At 41.6% G+C, this 27,802-nt stretch overlaps 1 protein-coding gene across 1 annotated transcript in view; it reads right to left on the bottom strand.

Moving 5' to 3' along the window:
• LOC127689837 (protocadherin Fat 3) overlaps positions 1-25,813 on the bottom strand; it is a 172,322-nt gene extending 146,509 nt beyond the window's left edge. Inside the window, exons 1-2 of the mRNA XM_052189407.1 lie at positions 25,783-25,813; positions 22,937-22,998 (exon numbers count right to left, since the gene is read on the bottom strand). Coding sequence (XP_052045367.1) covers positions 22,937-22,998; positions 25,783-25,813 — 93 coding nt within the window. The remainder of the gene's footprint in view (positions 1-22,936; positions 22,999-25,782) is intronic.
• Positions 25,814-27,802: the final 1,989 nt, after the last annotated feature.

The raw sequence follows: 27,802 nt of genomic DNA, 5'->3' as shown, positions 1-27,802 counted from the left end.
ATTCTTCTCTCATATATTACATCAGGGCCACAGTTTCTCCTCCCTTCTCTCCTCCCAATAACCACCCCATCGACTCCTCAAGAGTTTCTCTATAGAAAATGGCAGGCCTCCCATGGATATCAACCAAACACAGCATATCAAATTGCAGTAAGACTAGGAACCTCCCTCTTAGGCTGGATGGAAAACCCAATAGGAGGAAAAAACGTTCCTAAAGCAGGTGAAAAAGTCAGAGACAGTTTGTACTCCCACTGTTAGCAGTCCTACAAGATGGCCAAGCTATACAACTGTAACATATATGCAGCCGTTCTTGGTTGGACTCACAAAGGCTTCCTTGTTGTTCACTGAGTCTCTGTGAACCCCTGTGAGAATTCCTTGGTTGGTCCTGTGGGTTTCTTGTGGTGTTCTTAATCCCTCTGGCTCCTACAATCCTTTCTCTCTTTCTGCAGGATTCCCAAAGACCTGCTGTCCCAAAGGTTTAGCTGTGGGTCTCTGCATCTGTTTCCATGAATGAACTTCCTGGATGAAGCCTCTTGATGACAACTGGTCTAGGCACCAATCTATGTGTTTGGTTCTATCCTAAGTGTCTGGGCTATCCAGTCTCTCTCATTGAAGATGCTACATCACAGGAGCCATGCTCTGGATGTTGGGGTAGGGGAAGGGTATAGGAAACTTGGGGGAGGGGAGTGACCATTTTATATTCTTCAGCAAACCAAGCCAACAAACAGCACAAGGGAAGCATTGAAAAACCTTTGGATTTTGACTAACAGTTAAAATACTGTAACTCCTAGGTGCTGAGGTGAATGATAACACCAAAGGACCAAAACCAATCTGGAGGCCGAGAGTGTGACCCCACTTGTAAATTCATCACTCCAAATATGACCAAGCATCTTGGGGTGAGGAGGTCCTCCTGGATTATCCTGTATGGCCCTGGATGGCCACCAGGTATACACATAAGATAAACAGAGGGGTCACACATGGAGAACCTGCAGACAGCTTTGAACAAGGCCTGACAGCAAAGCTGCTGGGAGCTAGAATAAAGAAAAATTCTTGCCTAGAGTCCTGTTAATTTTGACTCAGGAAATTGATGTTGAGCTTCTAGTCCTCCAAACTATTTCTTGTTGTCTTAAGAAAAAGTTGTTGCCATTCTTTGGACAGTGGCCTTAGGAAATAAACACAAGAAACTAAAACATAAGTCAAGGCAAAGCTGGAGTGGGCCATTCACGGAAGCAGCTCAGCTCTTCCGTAAACATTACAGATAAAAACATTTCTCGCCTTTTAGGTTTTGGAGCCTGACTTTTTGTCTTATTTTGAGACAAAGTTTTGTTTTATGTCCCATGCTGGCCTTGAACTATTTTTCCTCCTGCCTCTGCTTTCCATGTGTCTAGATTATTGGTACACCTAATAGTACCATGAATTTTTTATACCTGCATCCATACCAATGCTGTGTGTGTGTGTGTGTGTGTGTGTGTGTGTGTGTGTGTGTGTGTGTTTTGAGACAGGGTTCTCTGTGTAGCCTGTCTTGTCCAGGGCCTCTCTCCAGGCCGGACTCCATCTCACAGAGAGCCACATGTATATATTAGTCTCTGGTATTTATTACCTGCTTTCAATGTATCTGCTTTTACAAACACTTTGTAAAGAATCAGAACTTCTCATAATTACACGTCCTCCAGTGTTAGTGAAACTAAATGCATCGGTGATCTCAAATCCCGAGGCCAGCAATCCTTAGATTGTGAGGAGGCAGAAGTTTAAGATGTCGGTTTAGAGCCACATGTCATCAGGAGACCATGTGAGAAAGAGAGAAAAGAACCCTGTAAGAGGTGACCATCTGAGCTGTGAGACAATGGTCTGTGTCGACGGTCTGTCTTCCTACAGTTGAAGTGTATCACCTGCTCACCTGGTAAGATAACTAAATGGTCAGCTCTCATCTCCCTGTCTATGTCCACGGGAGTTTTATATTTTGCAGAGTCTCTGTGGACTGAGTACTGTTACCAGGTTCTCCTCTTAGACATTATTTTCTTATGATATGTTTTTTAGAGCGGTTATCGAAACTCCATGTTTGCTGAGTCTTCACCTAATTCCTGGTTTCCTTTCCTACCCATAGCTCCCGAGAACTCAAGAGCAAGCCTGCTCTGTCACTAGCTAGCATGCACCTAGTTTCTCAGCCAGTATCTTGTGGCATTTGCTGTACATTTTAAAAAATGGATCTTTATTTATTCAGTTTGTTCTCTGAGGGCACCAGATATCAGAAGAAAGCCAGTGTACTTTAAAGAAATCAATATGCTGAAATAAACAATATACAAAATGACCAGTTTGCCAGAGGCCAATTTGCCAAAAATCAATGTGCTAAATTTACCAAAACATTTCTTTCTTGTAACTGTTTGCATAGCTAATAGAAACTCATATTAGATTCGGCAGTTTGAGGAGGTTTTATAGACCTTAAGGACGTTGGAGGTAAAGATTGTTTTATTTTGTCTTCAGAATGGTATTTTATGGGGTATCCACTTTATCGAGAGATTAGAGAGTGTCTTAGGTCTCTGCTGCTAGATTCAGCGGTGAGATATATTTGCCCATGCCCTGCTCTCTGGAGGAATGCTCGCTGCTTTCCTGACGCCCTGGCATTCCCTCTGTAGGTGGAGTCTACGTCACAGACCCACTCAGCTGCCACATCCTATTTGTTAGAGGGCGAACTTGCCAGGCAGTAGCGCATTAGCTTATCATTTGTGATGAGATGATTTTGAACAGCTCAGCTTTCTTGATCTGGTTTTGAATGATTTCATGATAATCAATTCTTTCAACCGGATTGACTTTCCAGTCTAAATCTTCTGCTTCCAGCGAGCTCCTTGTTTGCATTTATCACGTCATATGTGGAAAGTTTGCTTCAGGCATCATATCTGTCCACTCCACAACTACCATTTGAAATGCATAGAATCTAGGCATTTTCCAGTAATATGCATGACATTTAACATGTACATGTACCATAGTTCACATGTTTAAGATTCACATTTCAAAAAAGGATTTAATTAAAATTTCAGTATGGTTATTGATGTGTTTGAGTGACATCCTTCTTTACCAATTGTATTTATGAGGAATTTAGAGATATCAGAAATTTTAGTTATTGACCATTATATATATTTGACTGAATACTTCATATTAGTAAAAAAAAAATTAAGCCACTTATGACTTTCATTTGGAGAACATGAGGACCCTTAAATGCTATTACTAGCATACAAAAGGAACATCCTGGTCCAAATGTCCCATAGATTGTCATAGCTGTTAACAACTCCATCCGATTTGAGTGTCATTAAACACTGTCTTTGACACATTAGTAAATTTGTTAGAGTAATTTATAATTTTTTAACTCTAGAAAGCAAGTATTTTAGTAACTTGCTAATTTAAAAATTAAAAATATTACAGCTTGAAAGATGAATTGTGAACTTGTGGCTTGGTGCCCGGAGAGGATTTTGGCACTGCCTGTGTTCCTCTGCCTCCTTCGCCCCTGCACCCTTCCCACCCTCCACCCTTCTCACCCCTGCACCCTTCTCACCCCTGCACCCTTCTCACCCCTGCACCCTTCTCACCCTCCACCCTTCTCACCCCTGCACCCTTCTCACCCCTGCACCCTTCTCACCCCTGCACCCTTCTCACCCCTGCACCCTTCTCACCCCTGCACCCTTCCCATCCTACACCCTTCTCATCCTACACCCTTCTCACCCCTGCACCCTTCTCACCCCTGCACCCTTCTCACCCCTGCACCCTTCCCACTTTCCTCCTTTATCTATTTTTTTTTTAATTCCATCGGATAGCCTGGAGTTGGACATTTAGTTTGCTACTATTGCCCCGGAGTCTGGGTTGCAGAAATTTGGGGGCAAACTGAATTCTGATTATGTAGTTTGGGTGGACTTTACTTCTATGAGAACCAAATTAAATCTAAAGAAGATTTTCAAGGTGCAGAGTACAGCTTTTAGAAAAGTCCATAGGCAAGTGAGGTCTGTTTTTTAATGTAATTTTTTCTTTGTTTCAGTGGGGGATTTATGAGAGTCATGGCTGCATTTATTAATACATACAAATTAAGTCCATATTTCTTCCACCAAAATTCAGCCTTTCATTGAGATGGGACTCAGAAGCTATGTAGTCTACCCTCTTAATGTATGAAAATTAAAAATGTGAACCAGTGTCCTTGGTGCTGACACAGCATAGTGGAAGTGTCTGCGGGGTTAGCATTGGGTACTCAGCTGTCTAATTTAAGGAGAGGCCCTTTCTTAGGAACAGTTGGCAGTGGGTAATACCTCATGGTCATAATATGGTTATGAATTCATATCTGGTAACTCTGTGTTACCCGTTGTTGGTTTTCCTTATGGTACATGTCTTAACCAAGGCTTCCAATTTAATGACACCAAATGATGCCTGCTCTAGCAATGGTAAATAGAGTTTAGGGAGTTTCTTCTCATTCTTGTCTTGTTCTCATTGGAAGGTTCTACTCATCCTCCAAGCTTTTCCTACTAGAGAGCAAAGGTCTCTAGCTGCACATGTGCAGAATCTGAACATTTGTTGTAGGTGGTTCTCGACTGTTTAGTGTGGACTGGCTACACTGTGATGTAAGTTCTGTCTTGCACACCTCTATACAGCTGCGGGCTTCTGTCAAACAGTGCAGTCTTCAAGAGTACAAAGCAACCCTATTCTCAGTCTATAAGGGGTTCAACTCGGATACAGTACTTGGCTTAAAGCACTGACTGTATCCTTATTAGAGCTCAGTTTGTGGTTTGTAGGATTGTTCACACCTGCCTTGTTGGTGGTGGTAGTTTGTTTTGTTTTATCAAATGAAATTTAAACAGTTTTGGAAAAACTGCCTGCCACTTCCAGTGGGGCAATTAATTAAAAGTTTAGTAAATAGGCATAATTAATAGTTCTAAGGGCCAAAGCATCCTTTTCACAAGATAAGATAGCCTTGGTAGATTTAGCTGCATTGTAGGGGTAGACTAGAGCATCTGCCTCCCAGTCTCTAGATTTGCTTGTCTAACACTGGGGAGGTTCCTCACTGGGGTGACATATGTTCTGAGAGCCGCAGTGGGGGACTGTTTCAACTGAAGGAGTTTTAGAATCATGTTGTCTCCGTATGTAAATCACATCATTGTTTCTATCCCTGACCAGAACACAGCTTTTACAAATGAGCTTTAAGGAGATGTAACATGCATGCCACAATATTTACTTACTGAGTCAAAGTGTGCAGTTAAAATGTTCCTTGTCAATCTACAGGCTGCGACAATCATTAGAGTAATTTAATTTTAGAATACTTCATAAACCTGAAAAGTGTACAGCTTTTTATTTCCTTGCTTTTTCTTTCCCCAGCAGTTAGTGAGCTTACACTTGTTGTTTGATTTCTTTCCCCAGCCTGGTTTACTCCTTTGAGATGCACGCTGTGTGTTTTACTCCTGAACTCTAAACTGGAGTTCTCCACCGTTGTAGAGAAGTCCCCAGAAGATGAAAACATTTACATTAAAGGAGCTAATTTAGCAGAGCTCGAATTTGAAGCATTGATAACGTTTTAAGATATTTCATTTACAATGCATAACTTAAATCTAGTGGCCAAACTACTATTGAATGACAGAAAATGATTAATGCCATGAGTCTGAGATAGGAATGAAGGAAGTAGGACAGACAGAGCATTAGGGGTGTGCTGAAATTTTCTAAAAATGGTCACAAATATATTTCCTACTCTTTTGGGCAATGGAACTGCTTTGTTCATCAGAGCCATCACAGTTCCCCTCCTCAAGCTGTGGTTTTAGACAAGAGCATAGCTCCGACTGTATGATTAAAATACAGAAAGAAAAAGAGATTCATTATAGAAACTAACCATGTAGCCCAATTTATTGTGCCTTTCTTGTGTCTAAAGAAAAGTGAACTGGATTATATTTTTAAGTGTTCTAAATTATAGGTTAAGCAATCGTATTAGCACTGGCTTCTTGCTTTTATTTTGGAGTGTCAAACTCTAGGTCTAGGAAGATAATCAATCCTACAGTTGCAAAGATATTAAAGTTCTCTGGAAGATCAATCAGCAATTATTCTACCGTAGTTTTCAGGGCCTGGGGGTTAGATATTATATTAAACACTGAGGGGATTAAAGTAATGGAATACGCTCAGTAAAGTATCCTTTAGGTCATCTCTGGAGACTAGATGTGTTTCCAGTTTTACATGTCCATAGACTACAAGTTGTGTACACAAGTGTCATTGACCAAGACCCCAGAGTAGGATGAAACCCAGGAGAGAAGTTCAGGTACTGTGGCACACATTTAATGCCAGCACTTGGGAGGCAGAGGCAAGTAGATTTCTCAGTTTGAGGCCAGCTTGGACTACAGAGCAAGTTCTAGGACAGCCAGGGCTTTACAAACCAAACCAAACCAAACCAAACCAAACCAAACCAAACCAAACCAAACCAAACCAAACCCAACCCAACCCAACCCAACCCAACCCAACCCCAACCCAACCCAACCCAACCCAACCCAACCCAAACCAAAACCAAAACCAAAACCAAAACCAAACCAAGCCAAACCAAGCCAAATCAAATCAAGCCAAACTAGGGAGAGCAGGTCAAGCAGAGCAATGCAACAACACACATTAACCCTTAAATGGCCGTGGTAGCCTCTACGAGTTGCAGGCCACACCAGTAGGTAAGCAGACAGCGTGGCTCGTAGACCTCTCTATGTTCCCTAAGACAGAATTTCCTGTACATCAAACTCTGATTCAGACTCAGATCCATTATGAATTACTAATATGAGGCCCACTGCTAAAAAATTGAGAAAGAATTACAGAAAAACTCTAAATAACTACATGTAAAACATATATAGAATGTACACACATACATATGATTACCATGAAGCTAAAGGACAGGAACTGAGCTTATTGTGAGGACAACAGGAGAAGATGTAGGGCACAGAAAGCCACCAAAATCCAGTAACTAATAGTTCATTATGGAATAATTGGCTAACATTCTCCTCTACCATTGGTGGGATTAATGCCCTCCCCCAACTCAGCTCTAAGTTCTGAGATGCCTGGAGCACAGCTCTGTCCTTAGTAGGATGAGTCAGAAAGCAGACACCATTCTAAGCAGTACTGTCACAAAATATTCTGAGATAGCTGCACAATATAAGAACCATAGTACAAGAATTCAGTAAGATTCAAGAACCAGATACTTTTTAAATGTTGCCACGGCATGCTAAAATGTTCCCTGCATATAGATCACATATATTCATGCAATCAGACATTACACAAAATACTTCTCTGGTACCCCCTCTGGGATGAACCTGATAGGAGATGTGGGGTGTGTTTGAGTCACCTACAACACAGCTGTCCTTATAAATGGCTGCCTTGGGATTTCATATAGCAAAACACCTGCAGAAGTTCACTCATTCACAAATATCCCCTGAAAATTTATTATTGGCCAAACAGAGGTTAACTCATTCCCTAATATTTCCTGAAAATTTACTATTTGCCAAGCACTGATCTAGAGGTTGTAGAATCATGGAGAGCAATGTAGACTTCATCTTAGCTATAACTTGTTTATGTTCTGGAGGAGATGCAAAAACAACAACAACAACAACAACAACAACACCAAGTAAAGAAAGCAGAAAAATAATCCTAGGTTCTAAGAGCTTGGAGTGAGGTCTGACAGGAATTCCAGATTGATTAGTGACTGTTTTCCTCTTCCAGACTCCTCCCACCTTCTCATGTGTGCTCCATATGGGAGCACTGCTGAGAACCTGAAGGTAAAAAGTTAAGTCTGGGCCAGTCCAAGCTCCATCTAGCTCCAGCCAAACACTTTATAACCCCAAGGCAGTATCTTTTTCATGCTTTCAAAGACATTGACAGACAAGTTTAGGGCTCCACTCCATTCTCCCCAGAAAGTGGGACACTGCCATATGCTCTTGGTAGTCCATTGAGCATCAAGAAGTCAAGTTTGGAAGGAGCATTCTTGCCCTTTGGGGAAGGAACGCACCAGGAAACATGTCAGCATCTCAAGGTGAGAAAGAAGGGCAAGAAGTGTAGAACAGGTTTTCTTGGGATCAGTGGATGACCTGATTCCATTGGCACTTCAGAGAAGAAACCTTATTGATCTTCACATTAGCAATGTCATTTTGAAAGGAAACTTTGCCAGGATAAAGGCTCCTCTGGACTCCAGTGGGTGGAGACGGGGTCCAAACAAGCCATATTTTCTTTACCCATCATACTGAGGACAGAAGCCACACATCCTAGGCTATCAAGGAATAGCTTAAAGATGATCTAATATCAAATTTAAATTAAGAGCAATACAATAGCCAAAGTATAAGGCCAAACTAAGAGAGGAAAAGAGGTTTGTCACAAGACACTTTGAACAAAACTTCTTCCCATGTCATCATCCTTTTATACATCATCCCTACTCGTCAGACTGTTCAGATTTAGCATTAGCAATGTGAAGTCTCTTGTCACCTGGATGACAAAGCCATTCCATGGAACTCTAAAATTCTAATGATGTACTTGACAACCTCCTCTGTGGGAGCATGAGTCATGGTGATCCTTCTGACAGGTCTTCCAGATAAGATAAGGTAAGACCATTCACCTTCTGGGTTGCACTGCGCTCACCCACAATGCAATGTTGTTGTTAGCAAGGGAGCTGGAGGATGTGCCTGCCCTGCTGGGCAACAGGGTGTCCTTGATTATGAGGGTTGTTAGTTTTTCATAATCATCAAAATGTCTTTTTCCTTTGCACCAATTAAGCAATATTCTTACTGAACCATGAATCTAAGATTATATCAGATTTTAGGGATGAGGTAGGATTTTTATTACGTGTGCCTTTTAGATTTTTAATTAACTAGCAGTAGTTTCTGTGTTCCCCTATGCTAGCCACCCTCCTGCTCGCTTTTTATATAGCATTTCAAATATCCAATGAGTTGGTTGCAGTCATCTTCATTACAGCCGAAGGTACTGAAATTGTCAAGGAGTAAGACTTTTCTCTCACCCATTTAGTGATATCTGGCAGAACCTTTATTGCAACCACGATTGGCCCAGCCTACAATCACGAGATTCTTTCCATGCATGCTGCAATAACAATGAGTTCCTCCTTCTATGCAAATATTTTATAGGCTTTTCTTCCCAGTAAGAACAAATGTTCACTATGCCAAAAGGAATAAGTCTTTCCCTTACCCCCAAGAGTCTATAATAGCATGCCTTTGGGACACATTCTTCAGATAATGCTGGTGAAGGCTGACTCCTTGGGTCAAATCACCACTAAATATGCAACTAAGAAGGACACAGAAATGCTCAGGCCTTAACTCAAACACTGGAGACGAAGCAGCTGATCACATACTGAGAGTCAAGAATGTCATGAAAATGAGCAAAATTGAAACACATGCAAATTTACAGGAAAATGAATGAAATATGACTTTCTGCTTTCCCAGGAGATGCTTACCCAGAGCACCTTTTCCACTGAACTCATATGATGAAGAGGAGGAGATATGTAAGCATGGTATAGCTTGTGGGGGACCAGAGGATTTTATGTAAAGAGTTACCACTAAAATGAACTGAACTCATGATGTCTGCATTGGTGACTGGTAGCTTCAGCTTTGAGCTCTGGGACAGACCATGAGTCATCCTCCTCTTTCCACAGTCTCATTCTGTACCGAGTTCCTCCCATCTGTTTTACCACGCCCCTCTTATCTTCTTGGTGCACTTACCATGCTGTGGTGGCTATACCGCCACACTCAGCTCAAGGTACCTTTCCCCTAGTGGCTGCCATTCTGCCTCCATGGGCTCTGCATTTTCTCATTCTCCCTCTTTTTCCAATTCCCATTCTGCTTGATTATCATGTTTCCTGTGTCACCATCTCCCAAGGGTATTACATCCATCACTAGTTATGTCTGTGCCAGAGACATGACTGTTGTTTTTCTTGGTATTGTTCTTTTTCTTATTCAAGGCCTGAAGTGCTCCCCCTTTCCTCCTAGGTAAAGTCCTGGACCTTGAAGCACTTAAAAGTTGCTTCTCCCATTTGCACACATAATTCTGCTACACATTCTCCCATGGTTAATCAGTGTTATTCTGATATCTGCAATTATTTTAAGACAATCTTGTAGGTAATACTAGGTTTTATAAAGTGAAAAATCTACTTGTGGCATTTATGTCTGCCTCTGGTTAATTAGTCATTTATCTTAGGCTTTAATAGTAAAATCATCCTGAGTGAGGCAACCCAGACCTCAACCCAGAAAGACAAACATGATATGTACTCACTTATAAGTGGACATTAGCTATAAAGTAAAGAAGAACTATGCTACAATCCACAGACCCAGAAGGCTAAGGAGGAAGGCTCGGAGGGTGGGGCGTGAGGGAGGAGGCTCATGGATCTCCCTGGGGAGGAGAGTTAAAATAATTTTATGGGGACCTGGGGCCATGTAGAGTGGGAAAAGGAGGAATCAGGCAGTGGGTGAGAGAGACTGAGGGAGAGACACCTGGAATAAGGGGACTTTTGGGAGCAATGAACAAACACAGTGGCCTGGAAACTTCTGGAATCTTACATGAGTGACCTTAGTGAAGTCTCTGAGTAATGAAGCATAAGAAGCCCAAACTGGCCATCTTATAACCAGTTAAGGCTCTCGGCCAAGGAGCCAGGACCTCATTCAGTCACAAAACCTTCGTCCTACAATCTATCCTACCTGTAATATGTGCTGGGGTAAGAGTGGTGCAGAACTTGTCGGAGTGGCCAACTAACAAATGGTACAACTCAACGCCCATGTCATGAGAGGGAGCTTATGCCTGACACTGCCTGGATGCCCGGGAACCGGAGGCAGGACAGCCCAGAGACCCAGGAGAGAACCAACTATGACTGGAAAAAAGTCAATGAAATGACTCCCAATGGCATTGAGCTGTACTCAGATCAGCATCCACCCCAGCTGTTATCAGAGAGTCATAGTCCAACAATGAATGGGAACAGATCAGACATAAACACTGGGCAGATCTTGGGGAATCCCTCGGAATGTGCAGAGGAAGTGGTGTAAAAGCCACCAGGTTCAAGGACTCCAGGAGAACACAGTCTACAAAATCAACTAAGCAGGGTTCACTGGGGACCACAGAGACAGCAGTGACAGACATAGACCTATATGGGAACTCTGCATATACACCATGGCTGTGAGGCTTGGTTTGCTTGTGCGGTTGCCTCTGATTCCCTTGCTTGTGCTTGGAAGTCCTTTCCTCCTACTGAGTTGCCTCATCCAGCCTTGACAAGAGGATTTATGTCTTGTCTTACTGTAATATGTTATGCCATGGTCAGGTCAAATTTCTGGGTGGTCTTCTCTGTATTTGAAGGGAAATGGAGAGGATCTGGTGGATAGAGAGAAGGTGAGGGAAGGATTGGGAGAGAGAGGTGCAGGGAGGGGAAACTAGGTTCAGGATGTAATGTATGAGAGAAGTATAAAAAAGAAAAGAAAAAGAACAAAATAATCAACAGGAGTTTTTATAGATAGTGGCACTTCCCTTTACGGATCATTTATTCTTCAAATAAACAGGTGTCTGCAGTGCCCATTAGATGCCTGAAATCATGCCAGCAATAAAGACAAGATTGCTATAAAAATGATCTTTGACACTGAGAGCGAGAGCGTGAGTCCGTGGCAGAATGCCTGCCCGGCCTGCAGAAAACCCTGGGTTCCATCCTCAGAGCCATGAAAACAAGGGAACAAAACCACAATTGTCTTTACCAGTTTTTCTTTAGCCAAGAGGAACCTTGACTTCATGGGGGAAGATATTTAGGACCTGATCTAAGTCTAGTCACAGCTAAGTCAGGCTAAAGGACAGTGAGGAAGGTTGGCTATGTGGCTTGTTTCTGCCTTTTTATTTATTTATTTTCCTCCTGTTTCAACTCAGTCAGGATGATTAGAATGTTTTAAGTATTATAGATGTACTCAAATTCTCTCTACTTTTCGTGTTTTTGTATGTTTGTGTTGGAAAATAATGATGTAGATGGCTTAGAGGAAAGACATTGTGAAAGCCAGTCAGTTAAGCCTCTGTATTTTAGTGTGGGAAGAAAAGTTTCTCTGATTTTTTAATGAATTCTTGGACAATTCGATGGCTTTGCTCCAAAAATGTCCTGCTGGAGTAGAGGATTACCTTACATGGGTCATTACACTTCCAAAGCTCGAAGAGGGCATTAAATTAAAATTCCCTGCACCTAGTAGGCAGAACATCATGACACTCAAAGGCTGTGAAAGTGCTAAATGAATTCTGAGCAGTAACATTACCAGCACTACATATTTATTGAGTTCAGTGTGCTGTTAGGCACAGTCAGACAGATTATGCAAGCAGCTCCACAAAAGGGCAAAGGCAGCATCTCACACGAACTCAGCCTTTCAGTGACTGTAGGACTAGACACTATAATTTGACTTGTTAGAAACAGTCTCCTTTCAAATGTACCTCAAGGTTCTCGATGCCTTTGTTTGTACTGAAAGTGGCCACATCTCTACAGTTTACCATCTATGAATGAGGCCAAGTCTCCCAATTTCAAAATTACCATAAGAATGCTGAAGGCATTGAACTGAAGAACTCTATCCCTTTGCAACTAAAAAGTACAGATAAAATTGTCTGGGAAATATTAAAGGTATTAGTTGTAAAACAGAAATTACACTATTATATAGTTTGTTTAGGTAGGAAAACATGCATTTTCTAAATTAATAGTGCTGGCATTTCAAATTAGACTTCAGTTTTCAGAATGTATGCACACACACACACACACATACACACACCAAAGGCATCAAAGACATTTAAAGAATTTCTTCATAAAATCCAATGTTTTAAATTTGAAGTTTCAAGCAGTATCTATCTTTAAAATGGCCCAAGTGCAAAGAGAGAAGGTAAGGTAAGACAGGCTCCAGCCATGCACAGAACCAATGCACTCATGGGGATTGATAAAGAGCAACTTTACATATATGGGATAACTCAGTTTAAGAAGCTTGACTTTCTTTATGTACATGACAACCCATCAGGGTTAAGAAAAAAATTAAGCACTTAAGAGAAAATGGATTATAAACTGCCATTGTTGAATTTCATGTTCTGACAGCTCTGAAAGTGACTACAATGTAATTTCCCAAGTTGGTAGCCACAATAGTAGAACATCTGGATGTGACTGAAATGTGTGGCAATTAAAAAGAGAACAAGAAGGCAGTGGGATAATGCTTCTCCCTCTGCTGATAACTCTTGTGGTTCTGAACTTATAACCCATCATTCCTGTGATCTTAAGTTCATCTCTGATCTTACGTCCAGCAGCTATGCACAGTGTTGTCTTGCTTCTTTAATGTGCTGCATCAAGCCTGTAGTCCACACACCTGTGGAGAGCTAAATACTTAACATGTAATGTCAGATGTAAATTGGTCAGAGTGCTGCTTTCTACTTTATAGCATGCATTCTTTAGCTATGAATTCTGGGGTCAAATAAATTCATGGTGGGTGATGTAATAATGCAAGCTAAGGGGTCCCAGCTCATTTTTCTCCTCAGTTGGATTCTACATAGATGTGGTCTCTTCTGGTGTTTCTGAAGAGGATTTATCTACAGTTTCCTATTCACATCTCTGGAAATTTCCACACAGTCCCAGAATCCAGATATTCTCTTAGATAAATCTAGCTGTAAAGTAGAGCTGCCACTCAGTCCTAGGCATATAGCCAAAAGATGCTCCACCATATCACAAGGACAGTTGCTCTACTATGTTGGTAGCAACCTTATTCATAATTGTCAGAAACTGAAAACAACCCAGATGCCGCTCAACAGAAGAATGGATAAAGAAAAATAGTTCATTTACACAACACAATACTATTCAGTTGTTAAAAACAAGGACATGAAATTTGCAGGCAAATGGATGGAAATAGAAGATATCAATCTGAGTGAGTTAACCTTGACCTAAAAGGACATGCATGGTGTGTACTCACTTATAAGTGGATGTTAGCCATAAAGTACAGTAGAGTCATACTACACTGCTTAGACCCTAAAAAGATAAATAACAAGGAGGACCCAAGGATGAATGCCTGAATTTCACTCAGAATGGAAACAAAATAGTCATCTTTCTCTCTTTATGAACATGATATAGTAGAGGAAGAATGCTTTTCAGTTCAATTAAGTTATACTCAAGGTCCTAGTCGGTTTAAACGCATAGCCAGGAAGGAAGCAAAAACAGTCTTAAAGGATCCTGTAATCTTTAGTCTCAATAGACACATCCATAAATTATATATTTACCTGCATTTTATCCCCCCAAACAGGGCATTTCACAGGAGTATATTATTTTTCCTGCCATCCCTTCCCCAAAACCATATCTTAAGGCTGTGTGAAGATGAGTTTAACTGAGGGCACCAGGGTTTCAGAGTCCCTGGATAGCTCAGCCTCCATGTAAACTGACGACGACCATAAGTCAGTGGCTGCTTCTCTGTCTGCTACATCCAGAGGCATCATCTGGCTGGGTTTTGTTTTACCTTTTCTTTTTTCTAAAGGTTTATTATTTAATTTTATTTTGTGTATTAATGTTTGATTGCATTATGTGTGTAAACTGCTGGTGTTCCTGGTGCCCTTAAAGGCCAGAAAAGGGTGTCATAATCCATGGGACTGGGGTGACACCCAGTTGTTAAGCTCCAGTGTCAAAGCTGGAGACTGAACATGGGTATTTTGCAAGACCAGTAAGTGGTCTTAACAACTGAGCCAGATCTAGATGCTAGGACTTTGTCTTACAACACAGGATGTTATACATGCTGTCTGAATGACACACCAAGCTTCAGCCACAGTAGTATTTTGTCTCCACTGACACCACAGAGTGTCACTGTTAGGACAGGCAACAGTGTTAGATATGCATGTTGCTCATATGGCCATATTTGGTAAATGCTTATCCTGGTGTTAACTGAGATTTAAATACCTCCATCACCTAGACTAGCTTTTTCTAGGTGTTGTTTAATGGTGAGATATAATGGTTGTATAGGATTTATTGAGACCTTTGACAAAAAATGGTTACAATGTGGCTTCGGTGAGAGCATGCTGTGGTGTGGAATGTCAATCTACACAGAAAGAGAGAGGAATAACTGATGATCTGAGTAAGTTGTTGAGGCATCTAGGGGTGCATACCTACAACAGCGGGGGCCCTCTGCTTCTATTTCTGTGCAGCCTGATCAAGCCATCTGCTGAGTGACATTGGTTGATTCAATAGTCTTTGAATTGATCCATGACCAGCAGGCAAGTCAACAGCCTCCAAATGGGATCCACACTGACAGTGTGCAAATTTAGGTAGAGGACCTAGGAGGAAGGCTAGGCAGAATCCATGCAGTCCGCTGATGAATGGATCCCTTCTTAAGGTCATTGCAAAGTCTATCATAAGAATCCAATGGGGGAACATAAATGTATCAATATGTAAATGGATTCAATAAGTAAGAAATGTTTTTAAAAGGATATGTACAATATTATAATATATTTGACAGCATATATATATATATATATATATATATATATATATATATATATATATTTGGGTGTCTGTATGGGCATATGCATACATATATGAAGGTGCCCATAGAGGCCAGAAGAATATGTTGGAGCCCTGGAGCTGGAGTTGTGAACTGAGTGCTGGCAACTGAACTCTGTTCCTCTGCAAGAGCATAAAATAGCTTAAGTACTTGAGAAGTCTAGGCTGACTCCATGACAGGCTTTAAATTGGCAGTTCAGGAGATGAAGCCTAAATCTCTGTTTCCAAGAACTGGGTAAGTCCAGGCCTTAGAAGCTTCCCTGCCATCTGGCCTGAGGTAAGGACAATGGGTCAGAAGCAGCTTCTAGACTTCCTCAGCAACAATTTCAAGACCTTCCCAGCAACAGTTTCCAGTCCCCATTTCCTGGTAATGATTCTGGAATGTTCTAGAGATGGAGTAAGATAAAGGTCACCTACCCCAGGAATTTCTTTAGTGTGTTTTAAATCTGGCCTGGGAGTTCTATCTTGTATAGCTTGTTTCTCCATCTTCATAATGGGAGACCCAGCATGCTGGACATCTGTAGAATAATACACTCTTTGTGTTTACATACTTTTTGAGTCCATGCTATCATTCTTGGGCAAATTATACACCATTACACACTAAATCCTTTCTCTAATCATATTTGACAGCTTTTATGCAAGATTACATGTAATAAATGTGTGTATATGTATGTAAATGCAAAGATATTCTGAAAAATCACATAACAAAATAGAAAAGGTGGTAATTATTGGTTGGGAAAATTATGGATGTATTTAATTTTATAAATTTAAAATAATTTTAAAATCCTCATTAAAATTTTCCTAGCTGCTTATGTCCTTTTGAGTGTCTTTCCAATTTCTCTTCCCTACAATGAATATTTGCTTTGTACTCTATATTTTTGTATATCATGGTTGTATTTCAAACTATTATATAATTCAAAATAACTGTACTCCTTATAAAATTCTAAAGGAGTTTTAGAATAAATTAGTTTTTTTCTCCCTTACCCATGTGCTTGTTATATGTTTATATATCTGAATGTATGTTTGTAAGTAGGAAGGGTGGGTGTGTAGTGTGTGTGTGTGTGTGTGTGTGTGTATGTATGTGTGTGTATGTAAGTATGTATATATATGTGTGTTTGTGTGTATACATATATATATAAGTATATGCATATATGTACATATATTTGTAGACACGTGGGAACATATGTGAACGTATATATGTACATATAACTGTATCTGCATATATATATGAATGTGTATTTGTATTTATTGTGTTTATATATTTGTGTATATATATGTATATATATTTCTATAAATCTGAGTATGTATATGCATGTTGTATATATGTCTGTGAGTATATATGTATGTGTGCATATGCATTTGTGTGTATATGTATGCATACATATATGTATGTGTATGTATATGCATGTATATGTTTGTGTGTATGCATATGACTCTGTATATGTAGGGTGTATATGTGCATGTGGGAACATATATTACATGTATACATGTATGTCTGTATCTCTCTGTGTTTGTGTGTAGATGCATATGCTTTAAAAACATCAGAGATTGTGTATATTCCTCCTTATATGCTAATGTCTTTGTGTTCTGACAGGACTTTTGAATGATTTGCCCTTGCTGTCGATGGGCAGATGGCTTTGCACTTGTATCGAAGGGTAGATCATGGATTTGTCATGGCCTTGGGCAGGGAGGTCTGTGGTTATTTTCATGCAGAGGTGGCACCCTTATGCTCTGGGTATGGCTACTAGAAACATAGTATCATTCTCTGTTTTATAAACGCCGAATAAATAAAACCCTTATCATGTTCTCTTGTCAAAACAAACAAAAGGGTCTCCACTGCCTGTGCATTGTGAGAGCCTGTCTGCTGCTGGCTTGGCCCTCTGCCCAATAAGGCCAGAGTAGAGCTTTGAATTTCAATGGACATCCTGCCTTTTCTTTCAAATTCTCAGAGGCTTTGGGTGAAGGTCCTTAAAGCTTAGAAAGGTGACACTTTGCCTAAAAGATTCTTCCCCACCGGAAGGTGACATAGAAAAAAATCATGTCCTTTTACAGTGGAGAAGACTTTCTAGATTGGTCAGACTCCTCTGCAGACTCTGGCTGCCTGTACACACCATCTCAATAATGTCATGGCAAAACACACATTAGCACAGGGCTTAGCTCCGTGCCCAATCCTCGTGCATCAGCATTTTTTAAAGTGCTCAGTGGCACACCAGGAATTACAGTGGGGCCTCATGAAAATCTAAGATCTTCCTTCTGAATTAGATGTTTATCATCTCCTGTGGGTGATGGATTGCAAACAGGGGAGTGTGAGTTAGGAACTGCTCTTCTGCATTGAACACAGGCTGTGGTTCGATCAGTGCTCGCTTCTGTGCAGAGTCGGTGGCAGAAAGGAAATCTTTCCTTCACAGCCCAGGAAATGTGGCTCACACAGGGTACGAGGGAGACTGGCTTCCATGCCTCTAAGGATTAGGCTCTGGAAATAGGAGGTTGAGATGGTCTTGTATTTCTTTTTCTCCACAAATTATCATCCTTTCAAAAGCAGATGCTTACTAAAGTAGGGAAGTCCCCAGGAGACACATACCCTCACAACTGGATTTGCATTGGAAGCAGGAGGAAGTAGTTTAGGAACTTACTAAAGTACAGCCCATTTCTCTTATTGTTGGAGTGAGAATTAGCATGCATCACATAATTGAATAAAGTTGTCAAAGGGCAAAGTTAATTAATAAGTAAGTAAAGATACTTTCAGGCATGAAGAAAATCATAGCCACATGAGGTGCATTCTACAGAAGATGGTGGATGAGTTTGTGAAAAAGACAGATGCTAAATAATGCACATGCCTATAGGTCTCATGTACATCTCTGATATGATTTCATATTTATGCCAATTTTGCCACACAAAGTCTTACCATATTCTCTTAGCTACTTCAAGTTATACACATATTCAGCATAATTTATCATTAGGTGTTTTTACACTGGTTACTGTGTCCTGTTACCACATTTTGATTTGTAAATAAAATATTCTCTCTGTTCCCTTTGGGAGAGTTTAATCAGAACGTCCAGCTCCAAACAGATCAACATTTCAAAATCAAAAGAGGAGCAGAATCTAGCAACACACAATTAAGCTAGAACTTTAGAATTACACACACACACACACACACACACATACACACACACACATGAATAATCAAATCAATTTCAGAGAGTCAACTGCTGGAGCAGACATGGGAGAGAGGAGATGGGAAAGGGAGGGACTAGCAATGTTTTGGAGGCTTTTGGGGGGCCTGGCTTGTGAATGTAAGGCAGCTGCTATTACTTCTGTTTTACGAATAAGAAAAATTGTGGCTGGAGATAATTTAACTTGGAAATCCTCATACAAATGAAACGAGGCAGAGGACTCTTGGCTTTTATCTCTGAGTTCACACTCTCTCCCGAGTACTGATAGTGCCCCCAACACTGTGTCTAGAGTGACACCAGTTACATCAGACACACTGCATTCAGAGTTTCCGAGGTATAGAGAACATAGAGGCAAGAAAGCCAGTCTGTCCTGACCACACCCCTATTATTCACAGACACACACATTCTCTAACATTCACACTTTTCGTTCGTTATTTCATCTACTCTTTACAGCAAGTGAGACACAAGAAATGTTACTCTTCTTCATGGGTGGGGAGCATGGCATCTAGAGAGGTCCAAGACTGCACTTGAGCTCTGACAGTCTGTTGAACACCAGCTGTCTCCACATGACCTTGATTCAATGCTACAAGAAATGGAGTTTCAGGCCCTCAGGTACTTCAGCATCTGATAGGTGAGAAACCAGTCTTCATCAGTGCTTATACTGCAAGAAAGAGCTAGTGCGTTCGTTCCCTATTTCACAGCTGACTTCTCTGAAGATGGAGTAAGCCAGACCAAAGTTAAAACTACCAGGCCACGGTGCTTATTCACGAGTCAATGTGTCTTTTCCAACACTACGTTTGGGAGTTGGAACTGGCCTCTGGCACAACTGCCTGTCAAGGGTTGTTTAAAGTTTGGATACGTGAGCTACAAATCTATTTTTGCCTTTATGGAGGTGAGAGAAGATCGGAGAATATTTTCACATAAGTGACTTCCAAGGTAGGTGAGAATTAACACTCAGAAATCATAGAGGAAGCAGGCGCTGCACATGCAGGTCTGTCTACAGTTTCTTGATGCTCTCAAGTGTTGGCAAGTTCTCTGATTCTGATAACAACCAACTTCTGGTATCCATAGACTGTTCATTTGATGAGGCAGTCTTGCTATGTAGGCTAAATTAGTCAGAATTGTGGTTCATCTGCCTCTACCTACTGAAAATGGGTTCGCAGGTGTGAGCTGAAACAGTCATGGCAGCCACAGATTAATGTGACTTCTCTACAGAATCACACAATAAAAATAAGTAATTTTAAACCAAGGTATAGCTGAAGTGCCTCCTACCATGAAGACAGCAACCAATATCCAACCACTTATGTCCTCTGGGTTTCTTTACAGGATGTATGTGCCCTGTTGGCTTCTAAACTGACTCTTTTGAAGAGAGTCAACTTCATTTTATTGGGAAGAAAAAGGTATAAAAAGACCTAGAGGTTTCTATGAGCATAAGAGGATCACAGTGTTATTTGGGCAATTAAACTCCTAAGTGATTAAGTTTCCACACTCAGGACTCTCCAAATGTCCATGTAAATGATCAGCAGTTACAAAAATTTGTGTCTGCACTACCAATTATTATTTTTTGCAGGACTAACCTAAAGCAAGATTGATTAAAATATAAATGGGTGTTATTCAAACTCTCCTGTGATGTTACATAAAATAAAAACACAATGGCTATAAAAATACAGTTTAAAGGTTGAGAGTAAGAAAATGAATAAAAAGAAGAGAGGATGGGAAGAGGGGAATGGAGAAGTGGAAACAGAAAGCGGGGAGAGAGGGAGAGAGAGGAAAGACAAAGAGAGAGACAGAGAGACAGATTAGGCTTTTGAGTCTCAGCAGGCTTTGAGGACAGTATGTTGTGGAACTGGGAAAGTGACGAGGTGTATCCCATGGCACACTGGTCTGATTCAAATGATCCAGAGCCCTTCAGTTCTCAACTGCCTGTCTCTGGATCCCTGATGGGGCGTGAAAAGATAATTCCCTTCCAAACCTACCTATACTGTTCTCACCCTCTTTTAGACCACACTGCACCACCTGGGTCTCACTAGAAGCTTGCCATAGTCTCCCACTCTCCTCACTGCCCTACCCTAGCTTGACTCTGCAATCAACCCATCAAAGGCTAATGACTTTCTATCTGTCACTCAGAGAAAACCACGGGATCCTTACTGCAAGGATGTGTTTGTTGTTCACTTTGACTTGCCACCACCACACCTCTGCCCTGTTCCACGTCCACACTCTTCTGTACTTTCTGTTTCTTGGACAGAGTCTCATACTCAAGCCATCAAATGTCACCTCTTTGGACAGAGCTTCCCCCATCCTCTATTGAATTCTCTTGCTACCTTTTTAGTGGCTTCTTCCTTTGACTATCTCATGGCTAATCATTCCTGCCCTCGCGCTGTAGAGAGATTGGTTAATCCCTAGTCACAGGCAGACGTTAGGCTGAAGGTATAGTTGCCCAGGATTGTTATTTTTCTCAGAAAATAGAGATAAACTTAACTATATCTGAGGGTTCTGGCCTTAGATCACCACATGATAATAGTGCATCTATGCCAATTCAAAACATGACTGTGTTACTCAATACTTAGCTAAGTTTCTGAAGAATCCAAAAGCATCAAGGATTTGCATGGGAAGAAGCAAAGTCTACTGACTGCCAAACAACCTTGTATCACTTCTCTGCAACACAGCTTCATTAACTGCCCTGTGTCACCCCTCCCGGGATACAAAGAACTCCACCTAATGAGATGGTATCTTCCTTTCTTCCTTCTCAGAGCTAACTGATTTAGCTACCCCATAACACAGCCTCTCCAGGGCTTCTGGGCTCTCTCTGGGAAGCTGAAAAACACACAAAACAACTCAGACATCATTGACCTGAATCAGTTGGCGTATCAGCCCATTAATAGGATTTTGAAAAAAAAAGTATTATAATTATTTTTGTCAGCCTGTACTCTTTATCTTTACGGGATAAAGGTAGTGCTTTGAGCAGATTATGACTGGGTTATGCTGTAATAACAACACTCTATTGTGCAGGGGACTTGGAGTTCTGGAAATTACTTTGCTATAGAACACAAGGTTTAATTCTAACAGTGTCCCTGTGAGGTATACTTACCATTCATGCCCTGCCACATTCAGGGCAAGGAAATGGGAGTCTAGGGTGATTAATTATATACCATGATGAAAAGCTTCACACTACAAAGCTACTTCAGTGCCTGTGTTCCTTAAATAGATCCTTCATGGTGAACAAATAAACAAAGGAGGACTCCAAAGAGATTCCTCTACAAGATTTGAGAGTTGTGTATGTGCAAATACATGTATATGTGTATTTGTATAGGTTTGTAGGGATGGGTAGGTATGTGTATAAAGGGTGCAAAGGTATGTGTACAAGTGTATAGATATGTAGTAGTTGTGTGTATGTATGTGTATATATGGATTCATGCATATATATTTGCACACATATGTGTCTAGGCATGTAGTTGTGTATGATAGTGTATGTGTGCAGGTGTAGCATATGTGCACAAGTCTTGGGGATAAAGGGAACATTTCAAAATCATGTGTACATTATCAGCTCTGAACAGCAAACTCAAATTTGACCGTCATCTGCTATTCTATACCACAATGTCACACTTAAATCATGATACTATAAAACTCCTTCAAGCTTCCCAGCAAAGACCCTGGAAATGTATGGAAAGAAAGATAGTCCTCAGACTCACTCATGCCTCTGTTTGCATCTGTTGCGTTATACTCTTTTCAACCTCTCTTTCAGAAGCAATGCTCTTAGTTTCCACTGTGGATGGCTGCTGCTGTCTTAATTATGGGTATGGATTGTAGAGTTTCAGGAGCAGTCGTCTTGGGCTATGAATCAGGAAGCACCTCTGGTCCTCAGCCATCTCTCCAGGAAAAGAAATGAGGTGAGCAGGGTCCTTTGAAAGGGCCTCATTCTAATGGCAATGAGGCTGCTTCTTCCCTGCGTGCATCTGGAGCTGAGGCCCACAGTACTCTGCTCCAAAATGTTCTCTGATTATTGATAGGAGTCTGAAGTCCAGGCAGACTTGCAGGCACCTGCCTGTCCTCAAGCTAGGCTAAGTGTTCTCTTCGAGTCCTGCTTGACTCACAGAAAACTGCACCGAAAACCTTCAAATTCAGAATCTTTCAGGCCAGAAGGAGCACCTGCCTTAGATACCCACTGCTTAGATGCATCAAGGTTCTTCCTCAGTGATGAAGGTTGGGGGATGGGCAGTTAGGGAAAGTTGATTTTAATGAGTGCTACTTTCTATGTGCTTACCTCCAGAAAATGTTCTGCCTGCTGCTCTCGATCCAATTTCCTTGAAGTCGTGGTAATCAGACCTGTGTAGAAATGAGAATATTTGACTTTTAAATATCTGGGGCAAGTAGCTCATTGAACATGGCCAAAAAAAAAAAATAAAAAAAATAAAAAAAATGTCTAGTTAAAGGGAAAGCTAAAAATTGAGAGAGCATGGCAACCCTCCAGTTCCTTCCCAGGGATGCTTAGACTTATTTTTAAAGCAAGGTCAAATGAGCTAGGGAACTGTGGGAAACTCAAAAGAACCATTGCTGTCAAGGAAGAGTGCAAAAATGCCCTAAGAAACATTGTTTTTTTTCTAATGAAGGAACAGCCCAAAGATTCCCTTACCCAGCATTGCAACTCTTCCTTAGGAGCCAGATTAAAGGTTCTCACACTATTATTAGGTAGTTGAAACTGATTAGATTCTTGTTATGAGATAGCACTTTCTCATTTAATTTTATATACTTAAATATTTTGAGTTATATTTCTTAAGGTGATTTTTGCAATAGATACTTGCACACATAATTGTCCCAAATTCAGTAGCTCTTACAACCAGCACTTCATTGTAATTCTACCATTCTATTTTATGAATTCAGATCTTTATACTAAGATATCCCATGGAAGGAGCTATATCTTCTCCCAATGTCTATAAAGACAAAGGGAATGAGAAGACAGACCTTCAAGGCCTCTTGGCTTATTGCACAAATTTGTCTTTTGCACAGTTTATTATTCTTAGTGTGAAGTGGCAATTAGGAACCCAAATTTACTTTCTGCCTCTGCATTATCACGTCTCTGAAGAAAACATGAGCTGGGTTTTTTCATGGTGTGTGCCAATTAACTAGGAAAGAGTGAAGAGAAACTGTCTATGGAAGCTTCTAGGCATCCACAGGAGAGCTCTTGCTCTGAGTCTGCTGAGTAGTGGATGGATGTGTGGGAGGACATGGATTCTAGAGAAACAAGAGGCCACAGGAGATTAAGTGATGGCTTGGTGATATCCAAAATAATATCCTATGTAGAGTAGCACAGCTTCCTACTAGTTGGCACACCCACTTTGCCCTGGCACCTCACAAGGAAAAAAAAACCCGTGCACTTCAATTGTATCAAGAACTCATTTGTGTGTCTCATCTTAGAGCTTTCTTCTTTTCTTTTCTTTCTTTATTTTTTATTGTAAATTGACTATATATATATACAACATATATATATATATGTATATATATATTTAAAGGGGTATAAAGTCATATTATGTTTCATAAGTGACATGTGGTGAAGTTTACCAAATGAACTCATATATTAGTCACATAAAGTACTTATTTTGTGGTGAGAACACTTGAACTTTATGTTCTTTGCAAATTTGATATGTCCAACACACTATTATAAACTAGTTATACCCACAAGTTATTTTCAATTTGACTCAGGTGTTGGCCCATCTGGTACACCACATGTCTCCTATCCTCCTCTCTCATCAGTATAATTCTTTGTTACAAAGTTTGAAATTTTCCACTGGACACCTGGTTATGACGTGAGGGGAAGGCTCGGCCATTTATTTTCAGACCGCTACCCATCTTGCTCCATACCTAGAATGAAGAAGAGGGCCCTGCTATTGCCTTTGGATTTGTTGAGCTCTGTGATGGTTTAATGTGGTCTTGCTTTGTTTGTAGAGCAGGTCGCCTTCAGCACTACCCCAACAGTGTCTAGAGATAAGGTCAGTGATTCCCTTTCCTCTTCATCATCACAATGCCCAATGGAAGTTTAAAATCACAGATTTGTCAATGCACTTTGTCTCTACTTTCGTGTATCAGAATCTCTGGGGATGACAACTGACATGGTCCTCAGCACCCAAGAGCTAGGAGCTGTCCAGTCCCGTTCTTTGCTGAACCTAACACTTTTCATTGGCATTCATCTTTCTTTTTCCCTTTCCTTTCCTTTCCTTTCCTTTCCTTTCCTTTCCTTTCCTTTTCTTTTCTTTTTTATAGATATTTTCTTTATTTAAATTTCAAATGTTATCCCCTTTCTTGGTTTACCTCCCCCTGAAAACACCCTCTCCCATCCCCCTTCCTCTCCTGCTCACCAATCTACCCACTCCCTCTTCCCTGTGCTGGTATTCCCCTATACTGGGGCATCTAGCTTTTTCAGGACCAAGGGCTTCTCCTCCTTTGATGTCCAACAAGGCCATCCTATGCTCCATATGCAGCTGGAACCATGGATCCTTCCATGTGTACTATGGTTGGTGGTTTAGTCCCTGGGAGCTCTGGGAATGCTGGTTGGTTCATATGCTGTTCCTCCTATGGGGATGCAAACTCCTTCAGCTCCTTTTATCCATTTCTAGCTCCTCCATTGGGGAACTTGTGATCAGTCCAATGATTAGCTGAGAGCATCCTCTGTATTTGTCAAGTACTGGCAGAGCCTCTCAGGAGGCAGCCATATCAGGCTCCTGTCAGTAACCACATTCATCTCTCTACCTGATCAGCTACACTCAGAAGTTTCTGTAACAAGGAGTGCCAGAAAAGAATCATGGCTCCTGGGTTCAAATTGACTGAAGTTCTGTTTTGTCTAACGGATACTCGTCAATTCTGGACCATGCTGTCTAACAAGGTCATATGTCATGGAGGCTTTTTTCAAGTGAGTGGTAGTAGCTATTCTCATACAGTGAGAGAACTTTTCTTCTTTCAGCCCCCAGCTTCTTCAGGGCCAGACTTGTGTTAGAGGACACAATGAGAAAGGGACATGCTTGCTATAAGAAGGTTATAAGCATGTGGTGGTTGGAGAGAGGAGTTCTGTTCCCTGTTGCACATCTGTGGAGCTTTTAGGCAAAGAAGAGCAGGTACCATTGACCTCTGCACCTCTGAATACTCTCATGTTACCAATATTCCTGCAACCTGGGCTCAGTCAGCACGAATGCCCTGGGCTGGAGTCAGCTTTCCCTCCTGGTAATTCTTAGGAGAAGTCTTCAGGAAATTTGCATACTTTATAATGCATACAAGGATCTGGGAGAGCAACCCAGTGTCTCCCATCTGTGTCTTTATCAGGTGTGTTTATCAGCTCATAGAGTAGGAGACAGGGCTCCCTGGAAACTTGAGACAGTTTCCTCAGCAGTGAGCTAGAGCTGGGAAGCTAAATAGTTACTGCTCCTAGAGGGAAGCCAGAGAGAAGTTTGTGCACACCCAGGACTCTGAGCTTCTGGCCCTGTGTCTTTAGAGACATAAGAAAAAATAGGCAGAAAGAGTTAAAGGTGGAAATTATTAGACAAGCAAATGAGGATGGGTGGAGATAGGGACAGACGACTGATAGGTGATGCTTATGTTTGTATAGCTTGTACGATACTCTGAAAACTGTTAAATGGTTTTCTTCATGTGGGAAGATGCTATTCTGTATAAGTTATATATCTACAAAGTGATAAAAAAAACTGTGGGAAATTGTAAACTGTCTTTCAGGTTTAAGAAATCTTTATATTTGTAAAGTGAGGATATTTGAATGAATAAATGAATGAATTAGCTTAGCTAATTCATTAGTCATGAATTGGTGTTTCAGAGAATAGACAGTTATCAAGTTTGTATATGGGAATCTGGAACCAAGAAATAATGAACTTTAGGGGCAGGTTGTGCTAGAACAATTATTTATTATTCTTGGTACTGAAAATCAAGTCTTAGCTTCAGGTCAGAAGGGGTGGCGGCAGCGGCGGCAGCAGCAGCGGCAGCAGTGGCTGGTCTAGCTGAAGGGCCATCAGCAGTGGAACCAAGGTGACAGGGTCCAGGCAGGCCCTGTGCCCACAACCACTGACCTTCGCCGGCCAGGAGGGCTGCAAGGTGCGGTGGATTTACAGAGCCTTTCACCGCACAGAAGCCACTTCAGAACTCTGCCTCCCGCCATCTTGGTTCTCGGACTCCAGAGAGATCAGACAGACTGAGGTACACAAACATAACCCGAGGCCAACATCGCGGGGGTCTAAGCCTGACGGGTGTTGGCCTGCACCCAGGCCCTGGGCTGTTCGGGGGCCATTGGGGTGCCAACCCAGCCAGGAGTTTTTTTTGCCTGCGCCTGTGTGTGGGCCGCCATTTTGCCTACAGGACACCAGAGAGGTCTAGCAGGCAAAGCCTGCTAACAGGCATAGCCCGAGGCTAACATAGCAGGGGTCCAGGCCCCGACAGGCTCTGGACTGCCCCCAAGATCTGAGCTGCTTGGTGGTCCATCTGTGTGTCAACCCGCCCAGGAGGTTGTTAGCCCAGCAGACTCTCCCAGCACTTTCAGGGAGCACACGCAAGCCCGCCATCCTGGCCACCTGACAGACCCAATTAACAGTCATAGCCCGAGGGGAACTTTGGTCGACCTTGGCCTCCCAGGCTTTTGCCTAGACTCAGGGCCTGAGCAGCTAGGCTAGCCTTGTGTGCACCAACCTGTTGGGAGATCAGCTGCCCAGCAGAGTGATCAGCACGCCGGAAAAGGTCCCTGCAGCATACACCCTTCAGCACTCCCTGAAGGAGCAAACAGGCACCATCTAGTTCACAGACACAATCTGGGGCAAAGCACACTAGGGCTGCAAGGACACCCAAGAGGAGGACAGCACATCAGCAATCTGCTACAGGGGAAACCCAGCCATCCAGTGTTGCAGAAATAGCCCCAGAGCCCCTCAGGAGGCTCAATCACCAGCCAGAGACAAGACCAACTAACTCCAGAGAACAAGATGGCAAAGGACAAACACAGGAACGCTACTAACAGAAATCTAGGCAATCTGGCAACATCTGAACCAACTCTCCAACATCAGCAAGTCCTGGTTATGCCAACACACCAGAGAAACAAGATTTGGATTTAAAATCACTTGTCATGATGCTGCTAGAAGAACACAAAAAG

Source organism: Apodemus sylvaticus, chromosome 7 (genome assembly GCF_947179515.1).
Source record: "Apodemus sylvaticus chromosome 7, mApoSyl1.1, whole genome shotgun sequence".
NCBI lineage: Eukaryota > Metazoa > Chordata > Mammalia > Rodentia > Muridae > Apodemus > Apodemus sylvaticus.
This window is presented reverse-complemented; position numbering and strand designations above follow the sequence as displayed.